The 19,477-nt window shown below is 45.0% G+C and overlaps 1 protein-coding gene across 1 annotated transcript in view; it reads left to right on the forward strand.

The window, feature by feature from the left end:
• znrf3 (zinc and ring finger 3) overlaps positions 1 to 19,477 on the forward strand; it is a 123,662-nt gene that overhangs the window by 60,164 nt on the left and 44,021 nt on the right. Inside the window, exon 2 of the mRNA XM_080433879.1 lies at positions 7,033 to 7,152. Within this exon, the coding sequence (XP_080290005.1) occupies positions 7,033 to 7,152 (120 nt within the window). The remainder of the gene's footprint in view (positions 1 to 7,032; positions 7,153 to 19,477) is intronic.

Below are 19,477 nucleotides of genomic sequence, written 5' to 3' on the forward strand. Positions count from 1 at the left end.
TGTGTCGTCCGACAAAGTATGCAGGGCTTACGTTTTTTAAAAGTGCCGGCTTTTTAAATACACACACACACACACACACACACACACACACACACACACACACACACACACACACACACACACACACACACACCGCCATCGCCACAGAAATCCAAACAAACTGTTCATGGAAGGGCAATATAGAACGCCTCACAGAGTAGAGGAGTAGAGCGGGGTGTGTGTATGGGGGGGGTGGGGGGTGTTTGAACAGTTTGAAGGGGCGGGTGGAGAAGGGTCTGTAATCAGGGGTGACAATGATTTAGAGGGAGAGAAAAGGGGAGGGTGGGTGGAGAGGGGGGGAGAGAGAGAGAGAGGGCTGTAAAAGTGGTTGTCGGACGATCAAAGGATCAGCGAGTTGTGTCACGGACAAAGGAGGAATGGCGCGGATGTGACTCGCATTTTGATTTACTTTTGAGAGGACAACGTGCCGTGGGGGGGGGGATGGGGGGGCGTGGGGGGTTACTCGTACAGAAGCAGGGACCACTTGTGATCCCATTACAAACTGTCCCACTATCAGCTCAACTCCTTCCGGAAGGAAGGGAAAACGGGCCTAAAGATGAGGATGTTTGTGTGTGTGCACGCGTGTGGGGGGGGGGGGGAGCATGGAGCAATCATGCATTCCCCCCCCCCCCCATATTTAAACCAATTAACATTACAGTTTTTAAACATGTTATGCTACATTCCAGCATGCAATGCATTTTTGTTACATTTAAAAGCTTTGTGCAGGATTATTCACATTTTATTATTTTCTCTTGTTAGGTGTGTGTGGGGGGGGGGGGGGGTTTGAGTAAAAAGGGGGCGTGGCCAGCTGCCTGAGTGACAGGTGGAGTTCAAATCCCTGCCATGATTTCATTGAGAGTGTGGCCTGTGTAAGGGGATACCCATGTGAAAGGCTGCCTCCCCCGGGGCAGGGCAGACAGACGGGGCCAGAACAAGAGCTGCCCCCTTGTGGTCATATAGGGGGGGCCCACTGACTCACTGAGCCATGATGCTCAGCCAGAGAGTCAGTTGTGGACAAAGTACTGCACCTCAGTACTCCAGTCAAAAGTAGAGATCAAATATTACTCGACTACAATTGAATGTTACTGGAGTATTTTCCTTTAAAACATTAACTTAAGTATTCAAAAGTACATGCTTTTAAATACTTAAGTATTCAAAAGTATAGATTACAAAAAACCTTTTCTAAAATTAAATTTAGAAAATTGTACCAAAGAAAATCAAAACATTTTCAGAAGAAAATGTCACGTTAACCACTACTTTAGAAATATGGAGTCAGTGGAAGTATCAAAAAATACACATATTCTCAAGTACAGATACTCCAAAAATTGACTGAAGTAACAGTAGCCGAGTAAATGTACTTTAGTTACTGTCCACCACACTGCCCAGAGTCCTGCCGCGCAGCGAGAAGACAAGCAAAGTGGAGCACGGGGTGCTTGGGAGTGGGCAGAGCTTGTATGGCATGTGGGGCCTGTCGGGGATAGCTGTGCTGTTCCAACACAAGAGAGGAGAGGCTCTGTGTGATCTCTTGTGTGTGTGCGCGCATGCATGTTTGTGTGCCATTCGTGGCCCTGAGAAGTGTACGAACGTAGCCGAACGGATGCGTTCGTTCGCTTTTTCAGAGTCGAGTGTATACTCTCATTTGGAACCCACGACCAGTGTTGCCAGATTCGGTGAGAGAAACAAGCAACCGGGTCTAGGAGAACCAGCCCAAAAGAAGCGACTATGGGCCACATGAGCACTTTAACATATACCGTAAATTTCGGACTATAAGCTGCGACTTTTTTCCTATTTTTCGACCCTGCGGCTTATATAACGGTGCGGCTTATCTATGGATCTTTACAGCTAACGGCAACTAGGGGACCTCCTAAATCTATGGATTTTACACCCGCGGCTTATAGTCCAGTGCGGCTTATATATGTACAAATCATTCAATTTAGCTGCTGCGGCTTATATTCAGGTGCGGCTTATAGTGCGAAAATTACGGTACATCAGCTATTTGAAAATAGCAGATCTACAAGCTCACAACGCGTCGCTTGTAGATCGGCTATTTTCAAATCAAATCTTGCGGGGAAATTATAATGAGCAGATGAAAATGCCTATCGTGTGTGCGATCGTGTTTGCATGCACGTGCACGCACGTACGTACATTAACGTGCGTGCACAGTCACGTGCGTGCATGAATGAACAGGCACGTTTGCTTAAGGGTCCCGTTTTAGTTTGTGTGAAAATAACGGTCGCAAATGCTCTCTCCTCCCCGGCCTCACCGTTCCACGCACCTGTCCTCCACACCGCTGTCTCCATCTCCGCAGCATGTGGAAGAGAAAACCAAAATAAAAAAAATGGATCCCAGCGGTGGAGATAATGGCGCAATGGGCCAGCCTCTAAAATAACAACACGGGTCCACAACAACAACACCCCCCCCCCCCACCCCCCTTTTTGGAGGAGCGCGAGAGAGAGAGCCCCCGCACAATGGCCCAGTGTTCAGCGCCCCGGGGCAACACAGGCGGGGCTCCCCACCACCGCCATCCAAGTATTAGACGAGCAAGAGAGAGAGAGAGAGAGAGAGAGAAGAGGTCACAATCACACAACCAGCGAGTTGTTCCACTTCCTGGTCCCCCTGGCCGTTTGCATTGGCTGAGATAGAGAGGGCCTCTCGCTACTAGATCGCCTCCCCCTCAGCACACCAAACCGTCCCCCAAACCGCCCCCCCCCCCCCGCCCCCGTAACCGAATGGATGCGTTCGTTCGCTTCTCAGAGTCGAGTGTACTCTCATTTGGACCCACGACCAGTGTTGCCAGATTCTGTGAGAGAAACAAGCAACCAGGTCTAGGAAAACCAGCCCAAAAGAAGCGACTATGGGCCACATGAGCAATTTAACATATACATCAGCTATTTGAAAATAGCAGATCTACAAGCTCACAACGCGTCGCGATGCGACGCGTTGTGAGCTTGTAGATCGGCTATTTTCAAATAAAATCTTGTGGGGAAATTATAATAAGAAGATCTGGCAACCTTGCCCACGGCTGCAGCAGAATGAGTGCAACCCCTCCACTGGACCAGTGGATTCTCAACTATTTGTCAAGGATCCCCAAATGTATTAGTATCGGGCCACGGACAACCCCCCCCCCCCCCCCCCCCCCCGCCTGCCGACCCTCGCTTTCTCCCGCATAGGGCCATCTGAAAATTGAGCTGAAAAAGCGGTACGTTAGTTTTGACTGCCGCACGTTCTGTGGTGAAGAATTGTTTTGGTTTGCAGGGTCATGGTGTGTGGGAGGGGTTTGGGCTGAAACACACCAGCTCAGCTCGGAGGGAAAGCTGAAGCCCGGTTTTTACAGTCCCCCGAGCTTGTAGATCTGCTATTTTCGGGCGACTGACTGACACCGCCGTACGACAAAAGTATAAAATGAAGCATGACTTGGTGCTTGGTCTTTCATCTCTGCTTCCTCTTCAATTTGCCCGTCCCTCAGAAGACGGAGAGGGAGAGAGAGCGCTCTGAAATTATCATACCGATGTGTATGTAATGTCTACCTGTGCTCCCTCCCTGCTTCTGCCAGCCCCCTAGGCTAATATCCACCTTCCAAACACTCACTTTGAGCTTTCCCCCCCCCCCCCCCCGCATGCTGTTCAGCTCCCCTATGTTTATCACAGTAAGAGGAGCTTAGAGAAAATGCACGTGTAAAATGGAGGCGGACAAAGTGGCCGTGAGCTTTGGATTTGTACAAAAAAAAAAAGCTGAAAAAAAGCCAAGCTAGTGCAGCGTTGACTCATAACAGTCAGCCCCCCCCCCCCTTTGTTATCAGAGCTTTTGTGATACCTCTGTGTTTTTGGAAGACTTTTTCTCTCTCTCATTCTCTCTAAAGGTGTATTTGACTGAATATGTGTGTGTGTGTGTGTGTGTGTGTGTGTGTGTGTGTGTGTGTGTGTGTGTGTGTGTGTGTGTGTGTGTGTGTGTGTGTGTGTGTGTGTGTGTGTGTGTGTGTGTGTGTGTGTGTGTGTGTGTGTGTGTGTGTGTGTGTGTGTGTGTGTGTGTGTGTGTGTGTGCGCGCGCTCCCCTCAGGCTAAAACCCCCCAAGGTCTTGTGATTTCTCAAATTCAGCATCTGCTGTACCTCCCCACCTCCAAACTATTCACGCACAAAGCTGATGGTGTGGGGAATCCAGTGTCCTCGTCAGATTTCAACCCCAGGGCGGGAAAGGAAAGATGCGATGCTCTGCTTAAACGGCAGAACGGCACACGTTGTCTAAAATTCCTCCCTCCTGACATGCCCATCCTCTTTGACCCCCATCCTCTAAACTAAGCCCCCCGCCCCCCCATCCCCCCCCCCCAAAAGAAAAAACCTCCGGTCAGTGGCTTGACCCCCGGGGGCCTTGTGGAGCTGGAGTGAGTGGAGGCGCCTCCCTGAATATATATATACCTCTTCAATTGGCCTGCTGCACGCCCAGCCTGCTCCCAAAAGTGATGAAGTGGGGTTCAAAGGTCGGGGGTCATTGGAGGGAGAAGGGTATCTGGGGTCATCAGCAGTGGCCTAGGGGCGAGAGAGAGCCCCGGCGCCAGCCCACACTGCTGGCTGGTTGGGGATGCTGCGGTCATTATGGGATGCTGTGGTCATTAGGATAAGTGGCCCGCAGGTCAGCTTGGCCTACTTTTAATGCACATACAGGAGCCCGTCTGTCGCCAGGGTAGTGATGGGATAGTGTGTTGGACTGGCTTTCAGTTTGATTAGCCACTTAAGCCCTGTTTTTTAAGCCCTGTGTTGCGTGGCGCTGCTATTTTTGCATTTTTTTGGACATTTTGGTTGAAAGTGCTTAAGGTCTACGTTCAAATCCAACTTGTGTTTATCAGGCAGGAACACCTATTCCGTTTCCCCTATGTGACCTGATGTTGTGGTACTGCGTGTGCTTGATCTTGTCTTTTTATTGGTTTGAATTTGTTGTTGTCATGATAAGCAATGACCTGCTGATTAATGGCCCTCTTGTTAGCTTATCTACTGTGTTTATGGTGCAAGTTTACCTCCATGACACAGTCTAGCAACAGTACACATGCCTGTGGGTTCAGTCAAGTATATTGGTAAAAAAAAAGCATTTTTCACAGATTTAGTTTTTTATTCTCACAGTCTGTGATGAAAAAAAAAGGTGCAGATTCTTTCATCAATTGACTCGGCTCCTCCACACGGTTCTCCCACCGTGTCGTTCCAGATGCTGCACAATCAAGAAAACTCAAGTAATGGGACGTTAAAACGCAGCGAGATGAATGCTTTGGTTAGTTTTGTAATTACAGAGGCTGCCACCTCCTTCCCTGGTCCCATGGAGTGAGTGAGTCAGTGTTTTGTCGTGTCTGCCATCCTTTAAGTCCTAATCTACTCTGCAGACGTGCTCTCTGGGAACGGGGCTCTGCACAGCTTTGTGGCAGCGAGCGCTATAGGACCATTTACTGCTCTAAAGCAGGGGTTCTTCTCAGCCTTTTCAGGTGGAGCCCCCCCAAAAAATAATAATTTGAACTGGGGACCCCATATTTGAACACCCCCACCCTGACAAGCACTTGGAATTGTAGGAGTTGAGGCATTACATTTAGTTTGACTCGGTTCCACAGATAAGTATTGTGAAAATAGCCGATCTACAAGCTCGCAACGCCACGCAAAACGCAAGGCGTTGTGACCTTATAGATCGGCATTTTTTTTTTAAAGTCAAATCTTTTTTTTTTTATTCCTTAAATTGTGTCACTTCACTGTCATCTGCATGGGAACCCCCCCCCCCCCCCCCCTAAAATCATGTGGGAGTGGGGACCCCCCTGTTATTGTTTAGTCACAAGCGCTTGTTAATACCTTTCATAGGTTAAATATTTATAAAAAAAAAGAGTACAGAGAGCCTTAACCACTTTCAACCTCCCTATTTTGAACATTATTTAAGGAAATTGGTCAAATGTCTGCCGCGACAGGCGACGATATAACGGTTTTGTCTGTGCACTGCTTTTGTCTGAGCGCTCCGGTAAGCGTTGCATTGATTGCAGCGACGACGAGGGTAGAATACCTACCACTGTATACGTTTTTAGATTTGACGTTATTCCACCGCACACGGTGGGTAGGCTACTTCACAGACCTTTTAATGCTCTTAACCTCTTATGTTTCATTATGGAAAATAGGTGACAAGTGGATTATAGGCAGTTTGTGCTGCTCACTCAAATGAGGTAGTTGTAGGGTGGGGTGATGAAGGTGGGGGGGGGGGGGGGTTGGCGTCCAGCGGGAGATTAGCTCACTTCTGAGCTGGTATTTTACCCCCATGCCCCCGGAGTAAATCTATAAGCCAGCACCGGTTTGAGGACAAACCAACTCAGTGCGTCGTCGTGGGGGGTGGCCTTTCATGTCACGTATCACATCAAAGGCCGTCTCTGGACATATTGTACGTGACAAAGCTCTGTGTGGCTCCGCATGAGGAATTCCAGGCAAAGTGCCACCATGTTTTGCATGTGACTTATCTGACGTCTTTCAAAGAAATGATCCCTGATTTTTTTTTGGGGGGGGGGGGGGGGGGGGGGGATCAATAAAGACCGGGTTGAAAGGAATTATATAGTAATGATTAGGGCTGCTGGGGCAATATATCAGTATTATATCGATGTTACCGATATTGTTATTGCACTAGATTTCATCTGGGATTTTGGGATATCTTGATATTCGTGATATATATCGTGAAATGGCAAAAGTGTTGTCTTTTCCTGGTTTTCATCACTTAAAGCCTTATTTTATACTTTCAAAGTGTTGCCACATTGTGAGCTTGTACATCGGCTATGTTTGCTAATCAAAATATGTAAATAAATAAATACCTAAATTGATAAAATTGTCACAATATCAATATTGAGGTATTTGGTAAAAAATGTGTTTGTCCATATCTTCCAGCCCTACTACTAATAATAATAATAATGATAACTCCTGTCCTGTGAGTTCCGTGTCGATGTTCACGTTTTTGTATTGAATCCTGACCTCTGCCGTCTTCCTTTCCAGATGCATCCGTTGGGACTATGTAACAACAACGACGAGGAGGGCTACGAATACGGCTGGGTGGGAGTGGTGAAGCTGGAGCAACCTGAACTGGACCCCAGTTGTCTCACCGTACTGGGAAAGGTAAACAAGACGGCTCCTTTTTTTGAAGTTTCTACACATCATCCCTCTGCGTTTACACACAGACAAAATAACCGGAGCCCTAATTTGATTACTAGAAGACATGGGTCAAGTAAACACTTTAACCCATTAAGACCTGAGGCCGATTCCACAAAATGTCTTCTAAATCCTAACAGTTTTTTTGGAAAAAAAAAACCCTATGTTGCTACATCAGTGGTTCTCAAACTTCAAGGACCGCCAAAATGATATGTATTTGGCCGCGGACCCCCATCTCAAAATATTTTGTTCCAGGGACGCCCAGAAGCAAAGATTTGAGTTACAAATGTTTGCTTAAAAACGATATTTATTCAAAGATTTGCACACATTTTCACGATTTTTCAAAAATAGCAGATCCGCAAGCTCGTAGCGCGGCACTCGGTGCCGCGCTACGAGCTTGTAGATCTGCTATTTTTGAATAGCCAAAGAAATCACAAAAGGACACAGATGCGTTCCCGGTCTTAATGGGTTAATCTAATTGTGTGTGGAGGCAGACAAGCCTGTCCAGCAGTTTTTTCGAGAGTTACCCCAGCTAGACTTTTACAATGATTATATATATATTTTTTTCCCGCCGCTATCTTTGTTTACATCCTGCGTTCATTGCAGCAAAGTTAGATGAGAGCAATAAAACTGCAGTCAATGACAGAAGGGGAAATGATTGACATTGGTCGTAGTCTGTAGGAGAAGAATACAACGCGTTGTTTCGGTGTGCTAACTATAAGTAAATGAATCAAGCCTCAGTGAAAAACTCTGTTTTATTATTATTGTGTTCTGTAAGTCAATGCGGTCAGTGACTTTTGAAACTCAGTGTTTCCTTATTCATGCCCAGTCATTTAGCTTCTCGCTATCGGCTAGCTTATACGTTCTTTGTTCCAGTCTGTGTACACATGCTAAGTGGTTCTCAATGTCAGGTTCGGGGACCACCAGGCGTTCCAGATGGACCCCTATACGGTTCCGTAACTCTGAGAGTGTACAAACGGAACCAAATGGACCCTATTTGTTACTTTCTTCACAGGTGTTACCAATGATTCTAATGAAGGCTCTGCTCCATTTTAGTGTAGCACAAGTGGTTCTCAAACCTTTTAATTTCAACGACCCCCATAACTCAGAGTTACATTAACAGAGTTTTACAGTGTCGATTGGGGTGCCAGAAATAAAACAAAAAATGGTTCCATTTGTACGATCTGACTTACAGACCCGTCAGGGGTCCAAATGGACCCCTGACGGGCCCCCCGGACCAGACACTGAGAAACGGTGATCTCTGGTGGTCGGGGCACAATTCATATTTAGAATGATTGTTTTGTTTTGTTTGTCTCCTTTCTGGGGGAATGAGGATGAACCGAGTCCCTCCTCCCACCCTTTTTTTCTAGTATTCAAACCCCCCTCTGGAGTCTCTGAGTGGTATTTTATCATGCTTTAATTAAGTGTTCCCCCTAATGGAATGTACCAACGCTCCCTGGGGAACAGGGGGGGGGCTGGCTATCGTCTCATTTCTCGTGTGCATGCCTGGTGACAGAAAGAGAGCAGCCATTCATAATTTAAGGAGCCCTTGTGCCCGTATAGACATGCTAATGTTCGCAACTTTCGCTGGTGGACACATTAGCTAGCTGTCCTCCTGGCCTCCTTGCATTGTAGAATCCATTTCAAGGTTCTTGTAATCACATACTGTACAAAGTGCTCTGTGGTCAGGGCACCGGGCATACTGTTAGCTGTGTATATATGTGACCTGCTCCACCCACATGTCGCCAGCAGGTCTCTGAGATCCGCATCCCAGGGCCTGCTTAGTTGTCCCTCGCATGAGGTTAAAGATAAAAAACAAAGGTGACTTTTGAGTCGTTGCGTGTTCCGACCGTAGACTGTGGAACGACCTCCTCCTGTCCTCTGTGGACAACTTTAAAAGACTGTTAAAGACTCACCTGTTTTAGACAGGCCTTTTACATCATTGTTTTGTTATTGCAGCTCTTTTGTGTCGTGTCCTGTCATGTTGTAATTTGCTTTGTTTCATATTGGTCGGTCGTTTTATTCATTTTGATTTGATCATTGATATGTTTTTGTGTTTTTTTTGTTGTGTGTGTCTAGATTTGGGAAGCACTTTGTGACTGGTATTGTGTGTGAAAAGTGCTCTAAATACAATGTATTAGTTGACTTGCACTAGCTAGCCAATGTATGCACCATCGCGGTCTAAAAAGCAGGCCTAATGTTAAAACTAAAGCACTAAAAGTCCCTCTTTCACTGTCCGTCCTGGATAGGGAATTGTCACCGGTGGCATCGCTTTAGAAAACAGGCCCCTGTGTCATTTTAGATGATGTCTGCACGTTCTAGGAGCACTTAACTTGTCCAGAGGAGACCCAAAGAGACCATTACAAATATTGCGGAATCCACATGTCAGCCAAGTATGTCAGAGAACTAGCATGCTTAGCATCAGTACATACATACGCACTATTTCCCCATATAACGACATTCCCAAAATAGGGAAGCCAGGTTGAAAATGGATAATAAATCGGGACACATCAGCTGCATAATTGCTTAAGTACAATTTTGAGGTACTTTTACTTTACTGGAGTATTTCCAATAGTCTATACTTTTACTTCTACTCCACTACAGCTCAGAGGCAAATATTGTACTTTTACTCCACTACAATTAGTTGAAAACTTTAGTTACTAGTTACTTTGCAGATATCAATTATTACATAATAAAACATACATTAACCACTTTATCCATATTTTATACATAGGCTATTTGAAAATGGCAGATCTACAAGCCCACAACGCGTCGCGATGCGACGCGTTGTGGGCAAATATTTCAGTACTTTTACTTTTGGTACTTTAAGTACATTTGGATACCAATACTTTTGTACTTTTACTCAAGTAATTTTGAATACTTTTACTTGTACAGAGTACTTCTACATTGCAGTATTGATACTTTTACTTAAGTAAAACATTTGAGCACTTTTTTCCACCACCGCTGATACCGATACTGAAAAACACCAATAATGGCCGATACATATCAACCAAAGAGATGTATGGGTTTGGCTCCAATCTGCAGCTTGAGGCTGTGTGGTGGACGGGCAGCTGTACTCCTTGGTCAGGACATCCGTGTGTAAGAGTAGGCTCAACCCCGACCTCTCTCTGTAACCACAGGAGTGAGGCAGGGAGAGACAGAATGGCACTATTTATTTACTTAAAGTTATTTTGGGGGTACTTCTTAAACCTTTATTTGACAGCGATTGTGGAGAGAGAAGCAGGAAATAGGGAGAGGGAGTATTATGTTCATATTGTGATATGAGACTAGATATCGTCTGGTATTTGGGATATGGTATTTTGGATAATGGTATTTTGGATAATGGTATTTTGGATAATGGTATTTTGGATAATGGTATTTTGGATATGGTATTTTGGATATGGTATTTTGGATAATGGTATTTTGGATATGGTATTTTGGATAATGGTATTTTGGATATGGTATTTTGGATAATGGTATTTTGGATAATGGTATTTTGGATAATGGTATTTTGGATATAGTATTTTGGATATGGTATTTTGGATAATGGTATTTTGGATATGGTATTTTGGATAATGGTATTTTGGATATGGTATTTTGGATAATGGTATTTTGGATATAGTATTTTGGATATGGTATTTTGGATAATGGTATTTTGGATTGATATGACTGTTGACTTTTCCTAGTTTTAATATCTTAAGCCCTATTTTGTATTTTCTAAAATAAAAATATTATCGTCACAATATGATACAATATATAATATTGCTATATTGGTCAACATTATTTTTAGATGAACAATTATTTTGCATAATTGTCAAAATCATGTGACCGCGTAGCTATTTCTACAATTCTTTATACATTTTGGAAAGTATCAAATTATTGCATGGCCTGTTTTGGACATTAATTTGAATTATGCGTACTGGTCATTGTCAGCAATTTCCTTTTTTTCTTTCTTTAAATTAGTTTTTGAGCTTTTGGCTTTTATTCCATTAGGCCAGTGGAGAGAGACAGGAAACAGGGGCGAGAGAGAGGCAGGGAGTGACGCACAGCAAACCCGCCGCCGGCTTCGAGAAGCCTATTCCGTACGTGCCTTTTAACCGCTCGGCCGCCGGCGCCCATTTCTTTGCATATTTAACCCTTTAAGACCTGAGAAGATTCTAGAAAGGTCTTCTAAATCCAAAAAAAAAATTGAAAGAAAAACCCAATTTTTTTTTTCTCGATTTTTCAAAAATAGCAGATCTACAAGCTCATAGCGCGGCACTCGGTGCCGCGCTATGAGCTTGTATATCTGCTATTTTTGAATAGCCTAAAGAAATCTAAAAGTGACACAGATGCGTTCCAGGTATTAATGGGTTAAGTTAATTGTCATATCTGCCCTTTGCTATTCTTGTTTACAACGGCTAAAAGGCAAACGGAAACATCATTTGGAATTCATATGTTCCAATGTTAAATGCCAAAAACACAACTCGGTTGTTAAAATCGCAATTATTTGTGTTCATTGTCAACTAAAATACCGTTATTGTGACAGCCGTACTTGATAGACCGTAGCCTCGGGGTCCGAACACAGCTGGGTGCCTCGCATTCTCAGCCAGCGTTCGCTTCTGCCAGGCCAGACAGCCAGCCCCCCTCCCACCCCACCCCACCCCCCTTCCTCTCGCCAGTCTGCTTGCTGGCCAGTCTGCCTGGTTGTGCCCACAGCCAAGCTATGCCCCCTTTGCCCAGATAATATGCCCACAGCACTGGCCTACTCTCTCACACACACACACACACACACACACACACACACACACACCCCCACACACACACACCCCCACACACACACACACACACACACACACACACACACACACACACCCCCCACCCCAGCCTGGCTTCAACCTCTGTAGACCCCCTAAGCCCACACCCCCCCCCCCCCTCCTCGCCCCCCCCCCCCTCGTACCAGTTTGGCCGTAGTCTGAACCCAAGAGCCCACCCTGGCTTTTGTTGCCACCACTCCCCCACCAACAGTGTCTGGGTCTTGTCTGGTCAGGTTACAGTAGATATGGCGGTCATTTACAGCAGTCGGTCGGTTCTCAAGCAAATTGGTGCGTATTTAGCCACGGACCCCCCCCATCTGAAAGCCATTTGTGCCAGGGACCCCCATAAGAGAAGATTAGAAAATAAATACAATTCTAAATTGGTTGATACCTGATCTACAAGCCTCACACGGAGGTGGGGGTGGTAGATTTGACTGTTTTCCAAATAGCTGAAGTATAAGATGGGGTTGAAGTGGTTAAACCGATTTCGATATATTATCTCGTTTTGCTGGGGACCCCCTGGAACCTCCTCAAAGACTCCCGAGGGTCCCCAGACCCCACTTTCAGAAGCAAATTTTTTTTTTTGCAAATATTTGAATATATATATATTTTTTAAGCCAACATTTGTAACTCAAATCTTTGCTTCTGGGTGGTCCCTGGAACAAAACATTTTGAGATGGGGGTCCGCGGCCAAATACATATCTAAAAATGTGTTCTAAATCCTAACGGTGTGTTGCTATATCAGTGGTGCTCCAACTTTTCCATGTCGAGGACCCCCAAAATGATATGTATTTGGTCGCAGACCCCCATCAGAAAAATATGTTGTTCCAGGGATCTCCCCCAGAAGCACAGATTGGAGTTTTCAAGATTTTTCAAAAATAGCAGATCTACAAGCTCGTAGCGCGGCACTCGGTGCCGCGCTATGAGCTTGTAGATCTGCTATTTTTGAATAGCCAAAGACATCTAAAATGACACGGATGCCTTCCCGGATTGAATGGGTTAATAATGAAGTGCCTGGGATACGCATGGCCCTCAGCTGTGATCTGGCCGCTCAATCAACATCACTATTATTTATATAAATGTTTGCCTCGATTATTGATTAATGAATGACTATTGTGGAGCAAAAAATTGCAGATCTACAAGCTTTACAACGCATCGCATCGCTGTCCATTGTGAGTTTGTATTGCTGCTGTTTTCGTTCACTACGTTGTGCAATGGTAGTAAAACACAGGGTAAAACGCAGGGTTAAACACCAGACTAAACGATTTCATCGATAATAAAATAAATCTATCTCAATTGTTTCACGTCGATTCATATAAGAAAGTAAAAAAATAAGTTAAAAAAAAACTGCTTTTCCATTATGCGATTAACCTCCAATTTAAGATTACAGTAAGTCGGTTTATTGGTTCTAAATATCGGTTTCGATTATTTCCGGGTAATTGCCCAGTCCTAGCAGGTGCCTGAGAAGATTCAAAAGTTGGCATTCACATTCACATGTATTTTTATTTTTAATTCCAGGCCTAGCGGGGCTGAAATGAATGCGGTGCTGTCTTGTTTGATGTGTGCCACATGTGTGCTGCTCATCCAGATGACTCTCATGTGATGGTGGAGATATGGAAGACTAAAGCAAGAGGCTAGCTGAACTCTAGACAGGCCACAATAGTTTACCTACCCACTTCCACCCACCTTAACCTCTTAAAGAAGGGGTCTTCAACGTTTTTCAAGCCAAGGACCCGTCCCTCTAGTTGAGAGATATGAAGCAGGGACCCCCTCTATATTGTATAAAATTGTGTTGCAGATTTAACTTCTTTTTTTTTTTACTTGGTCTGCTCTTTTTCCCCTCTAGTCTACATCAAACCTCTTTGCCAAAAATAGCCGATCTACAAGCTCACAACGCCTCGCAGCGCGAGGCGTTGTGAGCTTGTAGATCTGCTATTTTTGGCTAAAGTTCTCCTCAGAAAAGGGATGCTAGGGTTCAAGTGGTAAGGTAAAACATGTATCACACAAAAATTTGGCGGCCCCCTGTAGTAACTCTGAGGACCCTCTAGGGTCCCGGACCCCGTGCCTCTACACTTAGCAGAAGGTGACGTGTTGTTAGCTTGTAGATCTGAATTTTGTTGGCTAATCTTCTCCCCAAAATATGGATGCAGGGTTCAATTGGTGAGTAAATTGGTGCAGTAAAGTTATATTTTTTCAGTTAAAACAAAAATTCCTATAGACTCAATAGCAAACTCTCTATAGTATATAAGGCATAGCAGTGGCGGCCATTTTGTGGTTCCACAGATTGAAAGCCCATACATGTTTTCTGTTTGTTAAAGAGCTGGAGACACGAGAATACCCCTGTTACTGAACAAACAACTCTATAGCAGTGATTGATAACGGGATATTGAGCTACCGTATTTAAGGTTATTTTAACCAAACATATGACTTACAGCACATTTAAGGGCGATTTATACTTGGTTGCGCACTGTGGCATCTACAGTAAGGAAGGATAAATCACCCTCAATGTTAAGTATGTTGTTTTTGCCCAGCTGCAATCAGTCCTGTCTGATTGCTCGTTTGCTTGTGTTTGTTTCTTAGCGAGATAACATGAGAACGGACAGGAAACGGTCAGAGGTCAAGGTCACAAGCAGGGTCACGGTCAAAATTGAGAACGGATGGGCATATTATCATGAAACTTCTGTGGGAATGATCAGCAGATCGGCCCGATGACGAATAGGGGGTTACGTTTTGGGTAACGTCACAATCGAAAGACGTAGAACAAGAGTTTCTGAAAGAAAAAAAAAGAGCTATATTCTACTATAAGTTTTAATGGATTGTACAGAGCAGCAGTTTGGGAACCTGAGAAAATCAAAGATGTGAAGATAATGGTGGTGCTGTGGGACAGGGGCTAGTGGGCAGCTGTCGCGCAAAGTGGCATTACTGTACATTTACTCAAGTACTGTACCTAAGTACAATTCTGGGGTACTTTTGCTTTAGTATTTACATTTTTCAATACTGTATAGCCTACTTCTACACCACTACCTCTCAGAGGCAAATATTGTAATTTTTTACTCCACTACTATTTGAACATCTTTAGTTACTAGTTACTTTGCATATTTAGATTACTAGAGATCTGCTATCTTCGAAAAAGTTTGACAAATGATGGAGTACCTTTTACTTTAGTACTGTTTTTTTGTTATGCCAATACTTTTATACTTTTACTCAAGTGAAATGTTTAATACAGGAATTGTACTTGTAAACAGAATTTTTTTTTGTGTGGTATTGCTACTTAAGTAAACAAAATGTGAGTACTTCATCCACCTACTGGTAGTTCAGAGGAGGAAAGGAGCGACATGGTGCAAGGCCTTCTGAAGTCCCTGTGCAGAGCTCACCAGAGTGCTGGCGTGTCACATAGATATATACACAGTTTTTTCCTATACTTCCTGTCTGGTTCCTGTGAGAGCCGCAGGGCTGTTGGCCCCCTGACCTCCATCACCGCCTCCTGTGTGTGTGTGTGTGTGTGTGTGTGTGTGTGTGTGTGTGTGTGTGCACCACACCACGGAGACCCCACCCCGCCCCCAAGCAGTGGCGTAAAGTAACTAAGTACATTTACTCAAGTGCTAGTGCAAGTACAATTTTGAGGTACTTTACTGGAGTATTTCCAATTGTCTATACTTTTACTTCTACTCCACTACATCTCGGAGGCAAATATTGTACTTTTACTCCACTACAATTATTTGAAAGCTTTAGTTACTAGTTACTTTGCAGATGCACATTATTACGTTATAAAACATACATTAACCACTTCAGCCCTATTTTATACCGAGGCTATTTGAAAACAGCAGATCTACAAGCTGCGACGCGTTGTGAGCTTGTAGATATGCTATTTTCAAACATTTTAGTAGTTTTACTTTTGGTACTTTAAGTACAAGATTATTGGTAATTATATTTTCAGAAATAGACGATTTACAAGCTGACAGCTTGTGAGGTTGTAGATCGGCTATTTTTGAATTTTCGAAAAAAAAATAATTCAAATTACGTTTTTCATAATTGAATGGATTTTTCACTTTTCTGACAAAATATCGTTCAAAACATCGTTAATCGGTGCCAAAATAGCAGATCTACAAGCTCTACAACACATAGTAGAGCGTGTAGATTGGCAATTTTTTTTAAATTTTTTGACAAATTTGAAAAATAATCTGTACTTTAACTTCTGCTACTTTAAGTACATTTTGATGTCGATACATTTGCTACCATTACTCAAGTACAATTTTGAATACAGGTCTTTTACATGGGATTAGAGTCTTTCTACAATGTGGCATTGGTACTTTTACTTAAGTAAAAAAAATAATCTGAGTACTTCTTCCACCACTGATACTACCCCACCCGTCCGTCCGTCCCCCCCTCCCCTCCCCATCCCCCCCCCCCCCCCCCCTTAACTCGGTCCCCCCCCCCTTTTCCACGCACATGTTGCCCCGTGATGTTTTGGCAGCCTGCTCTGGAACATGAAATCATGGCATGGTCCTTCTCTCTGGTGGCTCTTTGGGCCGGGCCGGGGTCTTTGTCCCTGTGCCAGCGTGATATCTCCCCTTTCAAGTGCTGCCGCGCTGCGCCGGCCGGGGCCAATGGCCACGCAGGGGACCGGCATGGAGGGCTTTTTCCCCTTTCATCCTCCCCTCAGCGCTGCTGCCCCCGCGGCTCTCATGACATCAGCCCCCCGACACAGGGAACCATCAGGGGAGGGAGGGAGGGAGGGACGAAGGGGGGAGCTTGGGCCAGTGGCTATCAAACTTTTCTGTGCCATGGACCCCCAAAATGATATATATTTGGCCCGCGGACCTCATCTGAAAATTGTTTGAGCCAGGGACCCCCAGAAGAGAAGATTTGTGTTTAAAAAAAAATGTTTTCCAAACATTTTCAAGATTTTTCAAAAATGTTCAAACATAGCAATGTGATCTTGTAGAACTGCTATTTTTGAATAGCCAATGTGTAAAATATGGGTAAAGGAGTTCAATTGATGCTGTATTAAAATGTTTTGCTGTATAGGGACCCCCTGTAACCCCCTCAAGGACCCCTGGGGGTTCCCAGGACCCTACTTTGAGAACCACTGGAATAGGGGGACTGGAGCAGGGTGACGGGGGTGCAACAGTTAATGGATTTAATCAAAATATGAAAAAGAATCAATATTCGATTTTGATAAAGGATAATTGATAGTATATTGATAATAATAGTGTAAATAACCGATCTACAAGCTCACAACGTGTGGCGATGCACTACATTGGAATGTTTTTTGGCCACGGAAAAGATTTAGAAAAGAATAGCAAATCTACAAGCGTCGCGAATCGATACGTTGTGAGCTTGTAGAGCTGCTATTTTTGAATAGCTGACGCATAAAATGGGGTTAAAGTGGTGAAACTATATTAAGTGATTTTGTTGGGGACCCCCTGGAACCCCCTCAAGGACCTCCGGGGGGGGTCCCTGGACCCACACTTTGAGAACCAGTGTCTTTAGTGCCGCGCAGCCTTGTTTTTGTACGCGCACACAGAGCCTCCTCCGTCCAGAACCAGCCCGACGGGGCTTGCGGTGAGCAAGCCTTCTTGGCACACACAACAAATACATACGCCTGGTATGTATTTGTTGTGTGTGGCCTGCCCCGCTTTGTCTGTGACCCCGTCGCTTTTTTTTTTTACCTCGTCTAGTACCAGCCAAAGACAACATTTCGTGGCAGAGCGGAGCGAAAGAGCAACTGGCACAGAGAGAACCTGTGGCTTCCAAGGGCTTAAAAATATAACGCAACTGCACCAACAAACGTTTTCGCAATCTGGTATTGACACATCCTTCACAGCAACGTTTCAACAAACGTCCGAGGCTTTCGGAAGTTGTATCCATAAAGGTTGTATCCTGTGGGGGGGGGGAAGTTCTTTTGGTACATGCACGTTTTATTATACACCACTCTCGCTCTCGGGCAGAGCGGCGTTGTCTGGAGCCTCTCTCTCCTGACCGTGGTGGTCCGTCGGTCGGCGGGCATATTGGGGCAGGCCAGAGCAAACAGCTGCTGCTTCTTAGTCGCTAAGTGGCTTCTGGAGGCTAACCGTGTCTGGCGTCTCAGCCAGAGCTGCGCAGGGAGAAGGCGTATGAGTGTTCATGTTCAGGGTGGTGAGGATGGTATGTGTGTGTGTGTGTGTGTGTGTGTGTGTGTGTGTGTATCTGAGAGAGTAAACGGGGAGCAGGGACTCTTCGTTTTAAGCTCAAGACCCAAAAGGTGACCAAAACCTAAATATATATTACACAATACATTCTGAATGAACCACTTAAGCCATTATTTAAAAAAATAGTGATAATAGCTGGTGTGTGTGTGTGTGTGTGTGTGTGTGTGTGTGTGTGTGTGTGTGTGTGTGTGTGTGTGTGTGTGTGTGTGTGTGTGTGTGTGTGTGTGTGTGTGTGTGTGTGTGTGTGTGTGTGTGTGTGTGTGTGTGTGTGTGTGTGTGTGTGTGTGTGTGGGCGGGCGGGCGGGCGGGCGGGGAAGGGGTGGGGGGTGTTGAATGTCTGATTATTTTTATTTTTTTTAATAATACGAAACGAACCCCAAAAAATAAAGGACACTCGCAACCCATAAGAATGGGCCTGCAGTGACCGGGGTCCCGACTCTCCCGTCCCATTGGTTGGGAAGCACAGGCGTGGATGGTGGATTTTGGGGGGAGGGGGGGTGTGGCGTAGTGGTGGTGGTGCACATGAAAGAGATGCTAGCAGACAGATGAGTGTGATGTCGAGGGAGACTGGCCCGGAGCCTGCTACCGTGCTGGCCGTTCCTAAATACACACACGACGGGTGTACACACGCATGCGCACACACACACACACACACACACACACACACAGGTGTATGTTAGAGGTCATCCCGAGGCCAAGGCTGTGCCAGAGGGGTGCGATGCCACAGGGCGAGTTGAACACGCAGGTACACTCCTGCGTTTTTATTGGCCTGTTTTTCAGATTGCCTCTGTTGAGCCCGTTTCGTAATATATGACTCCTATAGGGTGCAAATGTAACCACGTGGACCCTGGGGTCAATTTGTACCCTCCAACCCGTTACTTTTGTAAATGTAACTGAGTAGAGGTAATTTGTTACTACCCACCTCTGGGTCTACCTGATCTGTTCCCCCACATTCAGACATAATTAGGTGCTGCGTGTGTGTATGCTTGCGCACGTGTGTGTGTGTGTGTGCGCGGGCACGTGGGCGTACGTGCGCATTAGCTCATTCAGAGTTTCTTTTGAAGGTAAGAGCCAGAGGCTTTGTAGATTAGGCTACCAAAGTTTTGAAACAGTCACTCTCTTCAACGTTCACCCCTCCTCCACTCTCACTCTCTTTCCTTCAAGTCTTTATGCCTTGATGCCATGAAGAAAATGGTTCTGTTTTTTTTTACGGTTGTTTTGTTAGATTGCTGCAAAGCCTCGGCAGAGATCAATTTACAATTATGGCTTTTGTTCAACACAGGCAAAGCGAAGTGTTCAAACTGC

The sequence above is a fragment of the Gymnoscopelus braueri genome (assembly GCF_963280865.1).
Source record: "Gymnoscopelus braueri genome assembly, chromosome: 7".
Lineage (NCBI taxonomy): Eukaryota > Metazoa > Chordata > Actinopteri > Myctophiformes > Myctophidae > Gymnoscopelus > Gymnoscopelus braueri.